Source organism: Pezoporus wallicus, unplaced genomic scaffold (genome assembly GCF_028554395.1).
Source record: "Pezoporus wallicus isolate ANWC-B61680 ecotype Strahan unplaced genomic scaffold, APGP_CSIRO_Pwel_v1 scaffold_2584, whole genome shotgun sequence".
Classification (NCBI taxonomy): Eukaryota; Metazoa; Chordata; class Aves; order Psittaciformes; family Psittacidae; genus Pezoporus; species Pezoporus wallicus.
This window is the reverse complement of record NW_026642851.1, coordinates 12,338,777-12,352,506: the sequence shown is the minus strand read 5'-3', so window position 1 is coordinate 12,352,506 and position 13,730 is coordinate 12,338,777. Positions and strand designations below refer to the sequence as shown.

The following is a 13,730-nucleotide window of genomic DNA, read 5'->3' as shown; positions in this document are numbered from 1 at the left end:
AACTTGTAGAGGTTTGAAATAGAGGACTTGGAAAAAAAAAATTGCAAAAAAAGTAAAATAGGAGTTTGTCATTCAAATTTAATAGGCTCAGAGTTTATACCCATGACCTTGGTATTTCAGAACTTTGTATCTACAGAAAGGAAGCATCCTTTCTATGTCTAATTCATACACCAAAAATGGATTCCTCCAAGACTGGATTTTCAGAACTATGAAACTTGTTTTCCATGGGTTTGTGTTTTCTGACAGACTGTAAGTATTGGGTCAACCTTTTCTCCACAACCGTGTCATTTTCACTGTCAGTTTCTTAAGTGGCTTTTCCTGCCCCTCTATACAGCTGCCTGCTTTCAGAAAACTTGTGGGAACATAATTACTTGGAGACAACTCCCTTTTGGCAAACATAGTTAAATCTGGACAAAGGTTTTGAAAGTTAGGCGTAACAGGACAGACGGACACAGTCCAAACACTGACTTTTTGTAAGGAATCAGCTTACAGAGACTGATGCGTGTGTGCATGTGAGTTATGATATAAAGCGTTCAAACACAATAGATACATGACTTAAGAGTCCTGTAGTTTCTACCATAGTTCACAAATACCACATAAAGCAATTGTAGTTGGCAATTCTTTCAACATGAAATTTGTGAGGTTACTACATGTACTAGATCTTTCCATGTAACGTATGGTCCCATCTGAGTTGTCACTGTGACAGCCATCCTACATCTCCAGGAAAACCAAGTCATGGTGAATAAGGGTTGTGAACTCTAGCACTTTCTACTCCAGTGAAATGGTGGAGAAATCCTCCACAGGCAGAATACGCAACAGATGCTAAAACTGCAACTGGGGCTGGACAGTTTATTTGTAATGAGTGCATTTTGGCAGGGACTCAACATTACATATCTTCTGGCACCTACATCTCTATTATGCATGCTGATATTATGTGGGCCGATTGGTTCAACACTGACTCAGAAGGAAGAGTGCCTTAGTCTGAATCACTAATGCCATGTCCTGCAGCACTCCAGTGAAGCTTTGGCAGTGAGGAAGGATAATTACAGTGTGGTTACTATGACTGATTTTTAAGATAGTTTTATGTATACCTCAGGCGTGTCAGTAGGTAAAATGTAGACAGCTTGCTTAGAAATACCCAAGTGTCCCAAATATACTATTTTCTACCACAAAATCGGGCATAGAGCTAAATCCTGTTAGACAAAAACCATACCCTCAATTTACCTTTTCCCCATACATATAATTTACAAAATAATGACTATAAAACTACTGTCCTTTTACACGTTTCTTTTGCCTTTCAATGATAAATAGTGGAGAGCTCTATAGAGAATTTGCTTACAACAGAAATACTAGCCTCTGGTCTGTTTTTCCTGACTGTGAAAAGCTGCTGAACACAAAGGTGTGACGGGGGTATCAGCCTCACAACATCAACAGAATTTTAATAATGATGTTTTGTGGCCAGACAGCCCAAGGTCTAACTATCTTGGTGTTGAGGGGATATCTTCACAACCTATTCAGTCGAAGACACACCGAAGCAAAGCTTTAAGGCATTTGCAGTGTTTACTACTTGTCTTGCATGTTGTCACATGCCTCCTAATACAAGCCATCAAGGAAATACTGATGTTGGAAATATCATTCAATATGAATGTGTCCACGTGTTCAGCATCTATCAATTTTTATCCCTTCCTCAAATAGAGTCTCAGTTTTGTTTCTCTCTTTCTGTTCCTTGCACTCCTCAGGTCGCTTTCCATTGCCTTTCTTTTCCTTCAGCAAACCTGTTCTTCCTACATCTTGAGGATTTTAGGGTCTTGTTCCTTCTGTGTGTTAAAATAATCAAAGAAAGAGTTAGGGCCAACATTAGTCTTGATTAGATTAATGGAGCATGGACAGTTTACACATCTCAGTGCCATTGTGTCAGGATGTTTGCAGATTCATTCAGATACCACTGTATCAGTTACAGTCAGTTCATGCTTTCAAAGTTATCTTTGCAACTATGAGGACTAGATCCCTTTATTGCTTTTTAAAAGAGAAGGATAAGATTACTTACAATGTGGAAATGCTGTGAAGGCCACATAAGTATGCCCAAACTGGATGCTTGGCTACTTTTACTAATATGAGATAGCAAGCAAATTAACTCAGAACAGCCGAATGGGGCTGTATCTTACTGTTTCTTTTTGGTCAGCCTATTTAGGAATTGTGGTTTCTTCAGTTTTGAACTATTCAACACTCAAAGCCCCGTCTGCAACGAGAAAGGGTTGTGGTTTTTGCTTTCCATCTGCTCTTTTTATTACGGCGGAAAGGCCTAGATATTCTACATTACCATGTGAATTAGAAAGTGATCTTATCACTCTGGCACTGGATTACTTTAGCAGGCTCTAACAAAGACGGACAGCACAACACACGACTAACCCGGGTCACGCTCACCGACCTGAAATTATGAGCAACCCGCTCTCCGGGGGCCAGGACCCGCATTAGCCGCCCCTTGAGCTCTTGTTCCGGTGAGAGGCCGGCAGCACCAGCCGCCGGCCCCAGCCATGCCCAGCGCTGCCTGGGGCCCCAAAACTCAGCTCTGGGGCCGGCGAGGGGCCGGGGCTCAGCCACCCGCCGATGCTTTTCCCATAGCAGCCTCAGGGGCCGCTAAGCAACACCAGGCCCTGGTACGTCGCCCGCGCCGGGAGCAGCTCGGGGCGGCCCGAACCGGCGGGGCTCGGTGCCCTCTGCGCCCGCCTTTCCCCGCCACACCCCCTGCCTCCGTCGCGCCACGCCCCCGGCACGTGACGGGCGAGCGGTGACGCCGCTCGTGGCCCGGAGCTGACACTCGGCGCGGGGCGGGCGGGGAGCGGGAGCAGTCGCAGCAGTAAGCGCGGACTGGGCCTGGCTGAGCCGTCGGAGCAGGTGAGGGGCAGTGCCGTGTCTCTTGGAGCCGCGGCGGGGAGGAGGAGGTCGGCGGCCGCGGGGGAGCGTGGCGGCGGCGGCGGCGCTGGGACAATCGGGCAGCGCAGCGCAGGGAGTCTCTGCGGAGGGCACGACCTCGCCGGCTCCCAGGGGCCCTGCCCCCCCCCCCAGCACCGCCCGCCCGCCCGCCCTCTCCCGGGGATCGTCCCTCGCGCCGCGCCTCCGGTGGGGGTCTGGGCGGTGCCGCCCCGCGGTGCCCCCCGCGGCGGTTTCGCTCCGCAGTCGCCGCCGGGAGCGCCGGGTTGGCGGCGGCGCCGGGAGGCAGGTCTGCACCTGGGCGCTGCCGGGGCCGGGCCGGGCCGCGCCGCCCGACCTGCCGTGTGTGCGCAGCGCCGCTCACCTGTGGGGCCGGTGGGGAACAAAGGGGGGAGGCGCGGCCTTCCACGGGCGGCCCCTGTGACCGGTGTGGGGGGCAACCGTGGGTTATCGTGGGGAGGTTTGGCTGCGGTGGGTGGCACGGGTTTGCTGCCCTCCGTGGAGCCCGGGACTCGATAGAAGCCCGCAGCGGGGAGCAGGTGGGCTGGTGATGTCCCGGGGGCTCGGCAAGGTGCGGGAGCTGCGGCGGTGGCTGGAGAAGTTGTCCCGACAGCTGTTTGAAAGGCATAGCTTGTTCAGTGCTCTGAGTCATAGGCAATTATTAAATGGTTACTTATTATGCCTTTAGTTTTTAAAGGACGTGTGATCCGGGGGAAGCCAGTTTATTTGGAACTGGTGCTCGATTTCTAACCCGTGTTAGTAATCTCTGAGGAAGCAGTAAAGTATTAAGCTGAGACGTTGCGCTTTGTCTCTATTGTTTGCATTTGCATCTTTGCATCTATTTTTACACAACTTTTGCACGCTTTAGATGCATGATTTGCAGACAGCGGTGAGGCCTGGTTGTCTGTGTGAAAGTATTAGCTGAGAACTTAGTTGTGCTGAATAAAGAGGGGTGCTCCTCATGAAGGAAGGTAGGAACAGAGTCGAATTTTGGCAAGGTTATGGTGGGACCACTCTCAATTAGTGGTCATGCAGTGCAGCTTGAACCCCTAAAAAACTGCCCAGGGAGAAGCAGAATCACAAAATGCAGTGAGCTGCAGTCAGGGTGTCTCATCTGGCCTGAACTGTTAAGAATTTATCCTCATTTAGCTTCAGTAATAGAGTTTATTTCTGTATCAGCACTGCGGAAGGGTTCATTTCAGTGGTGGGTGAAGTTTGATGCTGAAAATGGAAAAAGATTACACAAGTCAACTGCTGCCGCTTTGTAGGACAACGTGAACAAGGTCACATGAAGAATTTTAAGGCAATTGGTTAATGCCCTTGGTGGCATTTTTAATAGCTTATCATCTGTTTGTATTATAAAAAAAGTAACAATTTTATAGCCATGGTAAGGATTTTTCCGAGAGGAAAATAAAAGAAATAGCAAAATGTCTTTTTAGTACATCTCAAGTCTCAATTACCTGGTTCTAGATCAGAAGAAAAAAACGTTTCTGATAGTTTCAAAACATAGATACCAAGCACCTATTGTGTGCCTCCTGATATTTATTTCTGGTCTTGAGTTCTAGGATAATGTTGAAGTTGAAGCTAGGGGTGATTTTATCTAATATGGCATGTATGTGTTAGATTAGATATTAGGAAGAAATATTTTACTATGAGGATGGTGAGACACTGGCACAGGTTGCCCAGAGAAGCTGTGGCTGCCCCATCCCTGGCAGTGTTGAAGGCCAGGTTGGACAGGGCTTTGAGCAACCTGGTCTAGAGAAAGGTGGCCATGGCAGGGGGCTGGAACTAGAAGATCCTTTCCAGCCCTAACTACTCTGTGATTCTGTATCACCTTTGGCCATACTTGTGATTCGATGCTTGTATGTGCTAGGGACGTGCTTCTGGAAGACCATTTCAGGGTCAGTTCAGCACATGGCTGTGCAGTTCAGGTGAGTGCTGCCAGGCGGTGATGTGCTGCTGGAGGACATCACAATTAGCTGTCCCATGGGCTGTGCTTAGGGTACAGGCAGTCTACCTTCTGTGGCACAATGGCTGAATTAAAAGAATTCAAGCCAACTAAAACTTAATGGGTTTGGATCTGTAGAATCAAGGCAGTGGTAGCTGTTTGCAGACCTGTGGGGTTAATGTTGACTTGCTGAGAAAGGTTCCCCACCTATACCATAGGTATCTCTTGCTTCTCTCTGCTGAGGCAGAGAATTAGAGCCTTGCTTGGTCCTGATGATGTGATCTGTTTGTAAAACTGTTATAGTGTTCAGGCCAAATACAGAACCCAGCCTGTCTCTTTTTGATCGTATGCTCAACATTACCAAATGTTTGCTATTGACTTGATAATTTTGCAGCTTGGATGAAAGAACAAAAATCATGCAGCTTATTTTTGTTGTTTCATTCTTTCGTTTTGTTTTGGAAAGATATGAGGTTGCAAAAGTGGATAGAGGCATTTTTGTAGCTACTGTATTTTATTTGACTTGTATTTATCAAAATTCCGTAGGTTTTTTTAAAGCATAAAATGCAATTTACAGAATCCGTCTTGAAGCTATGTTAAACATGCATTCTCAATAAATAGTTATATGGAATTGGCAAAAGAGAAATGAAAAAATCAAGCTTTTAAACACTTGGTATCCCTGTGGAAAACCACAGGCTTTTGTTCTCTTTTTGGTTTCTGTATAGGAGAAGGAAAAAAAGAGTGTAAATGGGTCCTCGTCCTACATTTCAGCTTCCAAGGTAGCAAACCTTAGAGGTATACTGAAACTCAGAAATGCTCACATTTTTCCTGTATATGACCTTGAAGCTATGAAAGGGGCTGGTAGCAGCTTTTGAAGACATGTTGGAAGGAGTCAGGTTTAGTAACAAGGAAAAAAATAACATTCACATGGCAGAGGTTCCAGAACTAGGAAGAGAGTGGGAATAGCTGCCATTTGTTCATGTTTACCTTCTGTGACAATTGCTAAACAACTGCAGGGCTGTGCTTAAAATATCTATTTATGTAGAACAGTAGTCAAGCAAGTTGTTTTCTACTGTGGCTGTAAATAGACTATAATGCTGTGAATTTTGATGTGCCATTTTATGGTAGAGAGAGTAAACACCAGAAAGGAGCACCAGAATTCATTTCTGCTGCTTTGTCTTCCTACTGTCAGCTTTGCTGAATGTGGTATCATCATTCCTCCTGACAAGTCCTTGATAAAATTGTAAGTCTGACCTTGTGATTGCATTTAGAGTCTTGTAAATGAGGGTAGCTTTCAAGTTACCTGTAGGAAATGCTTCTTGGAAGGAAAAGAAGATAAGACTGTGGGAGAGAGACGCAGTTTTAAGATGAGGACTTCTGTCTTGGCATCATACTTGAGCTTTTTAGCTTCTTTTTCTATGTGGGAAATGTTATGTGGGAAATGCATTTTTTTATAAGACTCAAACCAAATAGCAGAAATAGTGAAGGAAAAATTGAAAAACTGTTAGGCTTTCTGCTTCAGCTCTCCCCAGAAGTCCTTTTTTGTTGTGGTTTCTGTCCATAGCCTTGTTGAGGGTAGCTGAGTTCACTTGCATGTGTGTACCTGCATGGAATTGCATTAGTTCCACTCTGTGGCAGGGTAAATGCTACAGATCTCATCACAAAGTCTTAACTTGCAGAGCTGCAAGTTCCTACATATTTTTTCTCATTCATGAAACATGCATTAAAAAAAAAATTAATTTGTTGATCTTTATAAGATTAAATGTGACAGCATTTTACTTGAATTCTCCCAGGTTCTGTTTGAATGCTAGAGACTTTTCCCTTGCATGCTTTTTCAAAATCAAGAAATCATATCTTTCATGATAATGTACTGTGTTGTGTTTAGTGCAAGTTGGCAAGACTGATGCTTATGCACTCGTGAATTGTGACATTGATGCTGTATGGTTAGAGAGAACTTGTAGTTCACAGGTGCAGATACAGTGGTGGTTGTCTGGATTATAAAATGCTAAAATTATATTTCAAAACGTTAATGTATTATTTATTAATCACTTTTGGTTTTGATTCATAGTCCTGTTTCTTTTTTTTTTTTTTTTTTTTTTTTTTGTTTTCTGTTGTAGCCCTTAAAGTCTTGGTTAATTCAGGTTTTCTGTAAGGTAAATAGCCCAAAAAGCTCATTTAAGAGCAAAGTAAATATGCAGAATTTAAATCGTTGAAACCGAAGTATCTTGGAAGCATTGAGTGCTTTTATCTCATGCTACTGTGGTTATAGATAAAATTCTATGTTGTAGTTATACTAGCAATTTAAAGAAATAAATCAGAAAGTTACTATACCACCTGTTTTGGGACAATAGCTAGGTGCAGAGGCAACGTGATCTGCAGCCTCTGACAGCGTGCATCAGGTACCTCCCTAGTCAGCTCCTTCTCTGGCTTGGTGAAGGTTAGGAGGCTCTGTAAGGTGTGCAGCACGTGCACCTGGGCCAAAGACTGTCAGGCTGTGCTAAACCTGATTATTGTGGTGTAGCATTGGAGGAAGATTTAAAGGATTTTGTATGGAATTCTGAGGACTCTGAAGGGACTCTAACTGAAAGAAGAATCAAAATAAGTAAATAATAATATTCTTCTTGTGAATATTTTGATTAAAACCAAAGTAGTAACACGGTTCCCTGAGGAAATTAAGCCTGTGGATAAGTAGGAGATAGACTCAGACTAGTCACCCCCTCCCCCCAGGCCCCTGATGATCAATTGACGTTATTTAGTAGCAGAAACAGGCTTAATGAGCCACTGGATAGCAGGAAAAATGTGTGAAAAGGAGGGTTAAATCAGTGACTGAATTGTTCTACTGACTTTCTGTTTCATTGACGAGAAAAGTATCTGAAAAGTCTTGCAATTTCCGTTGATTAATTAGTCTGATGTTGGTGTAAATTGAATAGGCAAGGTTACAAGTTTATTTTTTTAAATTATTTTCCTCTAAAGGGCTCTTAAACGATTACTTCATTACATATATATGTATGTATTTTTTCTCTTACAGCTCTGATTGTTAACAGCAAAATAACGCTTCTGGAACAGAATGTGGCTTACCTTTTGCCTGAGAAGGTGAAATCTTTTCAAATAGAAATGGCTGATAAAGGTGGGAAGATCCTTCCAGGACAGTTGTACATTGAAGTGGAGTACGACTATGAATATGAGGCCAAGGACAAGAAAATTGTGATTAAGCAAGGGGAGAAATACATCTTGGTGAAAAAGACTAATGATGATTGGTGGCAAGTCAAAAGAGATGAAAATTCCAAACCCTTTTATGTGCCAGCGCAGTACGTGAAGGAAATACCACGGAAAGCGCTGATGCCACCAGTTAAACAGGCAAGCATTCTGCCAAATAATGCTTTGAAGTTGACACATGGATTACAGAGATCAACAGAAAACGTGAATAAGTCACCAGAGCTTTCTAGTTTTGGAAAATCTTCTCCGGTTCAAGTGTCTTGCTTAGTTCGAGATGCCAATCAAAACCTGGGACCAAACAATAGTCAAACTCTTGGTTTGAGTCTGGACCTTACCCAAAACAATGGAAAACCTAACAATGAGTTGCAATCTCCCAAGGTTTCTAATCAGTTTAGAACCATCTCCATGGGTCATTTCCCGTGTCCAGAGTTTTTGGAAATAGAGAAGACCAGCTTTTTGCATGAACAATCTTGTGATTCAGCAGGAGAAGGCTCAGAAAAAATTCACCAAGATTCAGAGTCTGGAGATGAACTCAGTAGTAGCTCCACAGAACAAGTGCAGGTAAGCTAAAAAAAAACAAAATAGTCCCTGTAAATTTGTGTGTGTGTGTTTTTTTGTTTTCCTCCCCCTTTTGTGTCCTTATTGCCATAATTACTTGCTACTGTTTTCAGAATTATTCCTAATAAAATCGGCTTGTTTAAGTAAAAATGTCTTATCAGCATGAACTGGTTATAAAAGTCTAAATAGTTGATGTTCATAACTCTATTTCTTGCAGAAATACTTTGCTTGGGGATTAATTCCATTTATGTTATCCCATGATTGAATGTTACAGAAATACTTTTGTTCGTTCTTTATTAAGATTGTTTTGAGATGGCACTGAATTTGGGTTACATTTTTTTTTTCCAGAGGAAGGGAGCCTACTTCTGTAACTCCTCACATTCTGCTTGTTGAGATAATAGTGCTAGTTATTGTCAGTTTTTCCTACGTATGTGTGTAGATAGCTTGAGAGTTGTAAATTGATGCATTAGTGGGTTTAATAGTTTAAAAATGGTACTTAAGATTTCTATGGAGTTTAATTTCTGGCTTGAGTATTTTATGTATGAACTCTTCTTATAATCAGTCAGCCTTGCCAGTGCTGCTTCTCATGATTTTACTCTGGATTATAACTCAAAACATGTGAGTTTGTTAATTAATATGAAAAAATCTCAGGAATGATGTACTCCCACTTTAGGCTCAAACTGAGCATTGATGGCCTTTTTCCTTAGTAAGGCGATTTCTCTCACTGCTTTAATTTTTTTTCTTATTCTTTTACAGGCCTCCCCCACCCCCAATGAAAGATTAGCACTCTGCTTTAGATAATCAGGTCATTTCTGGTAATTAGTCTATTGTAATCCAGGTTGGTTCTTGAACCAGCAATGTATGGGTACATACACATAATAATATTGTATGTCTGTATACAGATAATGTCCCCCACTGAGACACCCCCACTCGCCATCTTTGTCTAGGGAGATACTAAATTAGTTAAATTCTAAGGTTAAAAGCTCCCTAGGCTTGAACATTTTTACTCTGTAATGTGAAACTGTTGTTGCTTGGGTACAAACTGATCCTTAAAGTAAAATCCCCCTTGTCAGCATATATTCAGAGTGTCAAAGGCACTCACTCAAGTGCGCTATTCAAATAAAAGTTGATGCTAACTATAGAAATAAAACTTATCATGCAGACCTGTGAATCAGTACTTTGTTTATAAGGCACAATTAAGAAAAAGCTGCTTAGTTAATGAGTGTGGGAAGATCTTAAAGATACAGTATTGATTGGGTGATTTATATAGTCTTGAACTGTATGAGCTCATATATTTTTATTGAAATATTCAGAATCAGTAGTTTTTTCAATATTCTGCTCTACTCTTGGCCTTATTCTGGAAATTCAGAGGTTCTTTTGCTATAGGACTTCATAGAATCATAGAATAGAATCATAGAATAGTTAGAGTTGGAAAGGACCTTGAGATCATCTAGTTCTAACCCCCCTGCCATGGACAGGGACACCTCACACTAAACCATGCCACCCAAGGCTCCTTCCAACCCAGCCTTGAACAGTGCCAGCGATGGAGCATTCACAACTTCCCTGGGCAGCACATTCCAGTGTCTCACCACCCTAACAGTAAAGAATTTCTTCCTTATATCCAATCTAAACTTCCCCTGTTTGAGTTTGAACCCGTTACCCCTTGTCCTGTCACTACAGTCCCTAATGAAGAGTCCATTCCCAGCATCCTTGTAGGCCCCCTTCAGATCCTGGAAGGCTGCTATGAGGTCTCCATGCAGCCTTCTCTTCTCCAGGCTGAACAGACCCAACTTTCTCAGCCTGTCTTCATATGGGAGGTGCTCCAGTCCCCTGATCATCCTCGTGGCCCTCCTCTGGACTTTTCCAACAGTTCCATGTCTTTTTTATGTTGAGGGCACCAGAACTGTACACAATATTCCCAAGTGAGGTCTCACGAGAACAGAGTAGAGGGACAGGATCACCTCCTTCGACCTGCTGGTCACACTCCTTTTGATGCAGCCCAGGATACGGTTGGCTTTCTGGGCTGCGAGTGCACACTGAAGCCAGCTCATGTTCATTTTCTCATCGACCAACAGCCCCAAGTCCTTCTCTGCAGGGCTGCTCTGAATCTCTTCTCTGCCCAACCTGTAGCTGTGCCTGGGATTGCTCTGACCCAGGTGTAGGACCTTGCACTTGGCATGGTTAAACTTCATGAGGTTGGTTGGCATCAGCGCACCTCACAAGCGTGTCAAGGTTCCACTGGAGGGGTTCCTTCCCTCCAGCGTATCAACTGAACCACACACCTTGGTCGCAGCTCAATCCCACTGTCCATGTCATTGACAAAGATGTTGAACAAGACTGGTCCCAACACTGATCCCTGAGGGACACCACTCGTTACTGGTCTCCAGCTGGACATTGAGCTGCTGACCACAACTCTTTGCATGCGGCCATCCAGCCAGTTCTTTATCCACTGAGTGGTCCACCTATCAAATTGATGTCTCTCCTATTTAGAGACAAGGATGTCGTGTGGGACAGTGTTGAACACTGACTCGCTCGTGTGTCTAATATTTGTATTTTTATGTCAATTCTAACAACCCTCCCAAATAATAAGGAATAAATAGGATTACTTAATTTATTTTTATAATTTATTTCTTATGCTGTATGAAGATTGATCAATTTTCTTGCACCTTCTGTACAGTAGTGTCTATCTCACTGTAGTAGATATGAGCCACTTGGAACAATAAAATCATTATTAGGTGTTTTTTTTAGTAGCACGTGTAGTAGCCCATCTATGCCATACTAATCAATTGCCACACAAATCATGAAAATACTAAGAAATGTTTAGAATGTATCCTACTTTAAACAGTTCACCACACTAGAGTTTATATTGTATGTTAAGATGGTTCCTTCTGTTGTGTTCACTATAGGTCAATGCATCTCCTTCTGTAAAGTAGATGAAATTAATGTTACATGGGTGTCTTTTGTCAAACAGTAAGAAATAGATTTTGTGACTGCTGTCACAGTGACATTTACTCTTTTCACCTTTCTCTTTCCTCTCACCCTCACAAACATATTTGACTCAGTGCTGCAGTTCACAAATAAGGTTGTGTTTGTGTGGGGCAGCCATGCACATATCTGTAGGCTTCCCTGGGTTATGGAAGGTCTGAAGATGGGAGTTTTCACAGTGCTTAAAAATTTCAGATCCTAAAAATTCTACATTTCGGCTGTGGAAAAAGCATGGCAGTTTGACTGATGTCACTGAATAATTTGCCATTATTGTGGTCTTGGGTGACAAGAGTGCGGGCGCTCACTGTGATTTTAAAACTGTGAAGTAACTTAATGCCATCGTGTGCAATCACAGGCTTTTTAAATACAATGAAAATGTTTGACATTTAGTAACCATAGGGATTAGGGTTGTAGTAGCACTGATGTCACCGTTAGCTCAGTCGAGATATTTGTAGTGCTAGCCTTCTCACTGGAACAGCCTTGTGGGTTTTTTAGAATTCTTTCAATAATGAGCATTGTTTAGTAGAAATCAGCTGTGCAGAAATTAATGGCTCAGAAAGCTGTTTTTATTGCTCTTAGTCTGTAGTGAGAACATCAAGTTCCTGGCTTTCACGCATAAACAGGATTTCACTTCACAAGGCTGACTGTGGTTCTCCCTCCCCTGCCTGCTGTGGAGATCAGTTTATGCACTCTGCATTATAATAAACTCTAAGCTACAGGTGTTTTCCCTTAAATTTGTAAGATTAGAAGCTAGGATAACCTAAATAATAATGTCTTTGTGTATGTGGCTTTGGGGAGGGGGGTTTAGAGCTGCTAGTATTCAGCTTTAGCCCAACCTTCAGTGTATTTTTGGTATCCTGAATAGAAATATATGAGATGAAGAGAAGTGTTTCTGTGATGAGGTTCTTCTACGAGGAGGTTACATTATTTATTCTCTGAAGATTATCTTCCTTCTCCTTTCCAGTAATGAAATGCAGGTTCTGCAGCTGTACAGTCTCTAGCTTGGGGTCACTGTCCGTGGAAATACTGGAAGATCCAGAGCTTCCAAAGTGCTGCATAAAGGAAGAATTTTTTTAGCAGCTGAAATATTATATGAAAGGAAAGATGTGACAGTGTGAGATGAAGAATTTGCTAGTGAAGATGTAAACAAATGATCTGGTCAAGGGAAAGGTCAGGACTGGATAATGAGTATTGTTGACATTTTACGCAAAAATATTCCAACTACTGGGTGCAACTCTTGTGCATAAGGCATTGTAAGAATCAGGTGACAGTTTATGGACTTGAACTGTGGGAAGGTTGGAGGTAATTAGAGGAAGTAGGGCTTGAGAGGAAACAAGCTCCAATTTAACTGAATTTCAGTCTCTGGTGGAGACAGTAACTCCATGTAGAATTGGAATTGAATGTTCAAGAGTGCGCAGCTCAGCGTAAGAATTACCTGAACGGGAAAGAAAAGTTGAAGCAAAAGTGGAAGACATTAAAAGTCTTGAAAAGGAGCTTTGTGCAGTGTTTGCAGGTAAAATCTACTAATGAGTTTTGAGAAAGAAGGTGTGCAGATGGGGGAAGAGTTGGGTTAGTTCAAAGATCACATCAAGAATGGTTAGGTGTCGCCTTTACGAATATGGTGCTTTGGAATGAAGTTGTTAGAGACGGAAATTGAAATCAGCTTTCAGCAATGGTAATGTATTTCACGTATATGAAATAACTTCTGGTGAGTGTAACTTCTGTCATTGTAGACATGGAATGTGTTTAAGAATAAAATACATGCACTGTTTTAATGTTACTATTTATGCTTATGAAAAATTACTTTTAACAGCAGGCTAGTTTTAATCATTATAAATATACACAGTGACCTATTTGCAAAGATTGTTCTCTCTTTCATCCTCTTTAGTAATTCACTATTGCATAAACTGTGAAGCACTAAAGGGGATTATCACTAGGATGGCTGTTTTGCTTTGATTAGCTGAGGAGTAGAGATCTTGCAAAGAGATCTTTCTGCCTTACCTCTGCAGTTTCTGTGGGATTGCCGTAACCTTAACTGAGTAAACTCTTTTTACTTTGTGTTTCTGTAGAATATGTGAGAGCATATCTTGTGGAG

The 13,730-nt window shown here is 42.4% G+C and overlaps 1 protein-coding gene across 9 annotated transcripts in view; it reads left to right on the top strand.

Moving 5' to 3' along the window:
- Positions 1-3,285: 3,285 nt before the first annotated feature.
- Positions 3,286-13,730, top strand: part of ARHGAP12 (Rho GTPase activating protein 12) — a 76,516-nt gene continuing 66,071 nt past the window's right edge. For 7 of the 9 annotated variants that reach the window (XR_008975303.1, XM_057432880.1, XM_057432879.1 and 4 more), the window contains exon 1: positions 7,905-8,653. Coding sequence is in view for 8 of the 9 variants with exons in the window: in XM_057432880.1 (XP_057288863.1) it covers positions 7,991-8,653 (663 nt within the window). In the remaining variant the exon portion in view is untranslated. Of the gene's footprint in view, positions 3,352-7,904; positions 8,654-13,730 lie in introns of those variants that run through there. The other 2 variants (XM_057432881.1, XM_057432878.1) reach the window with 1 other exon arrangement.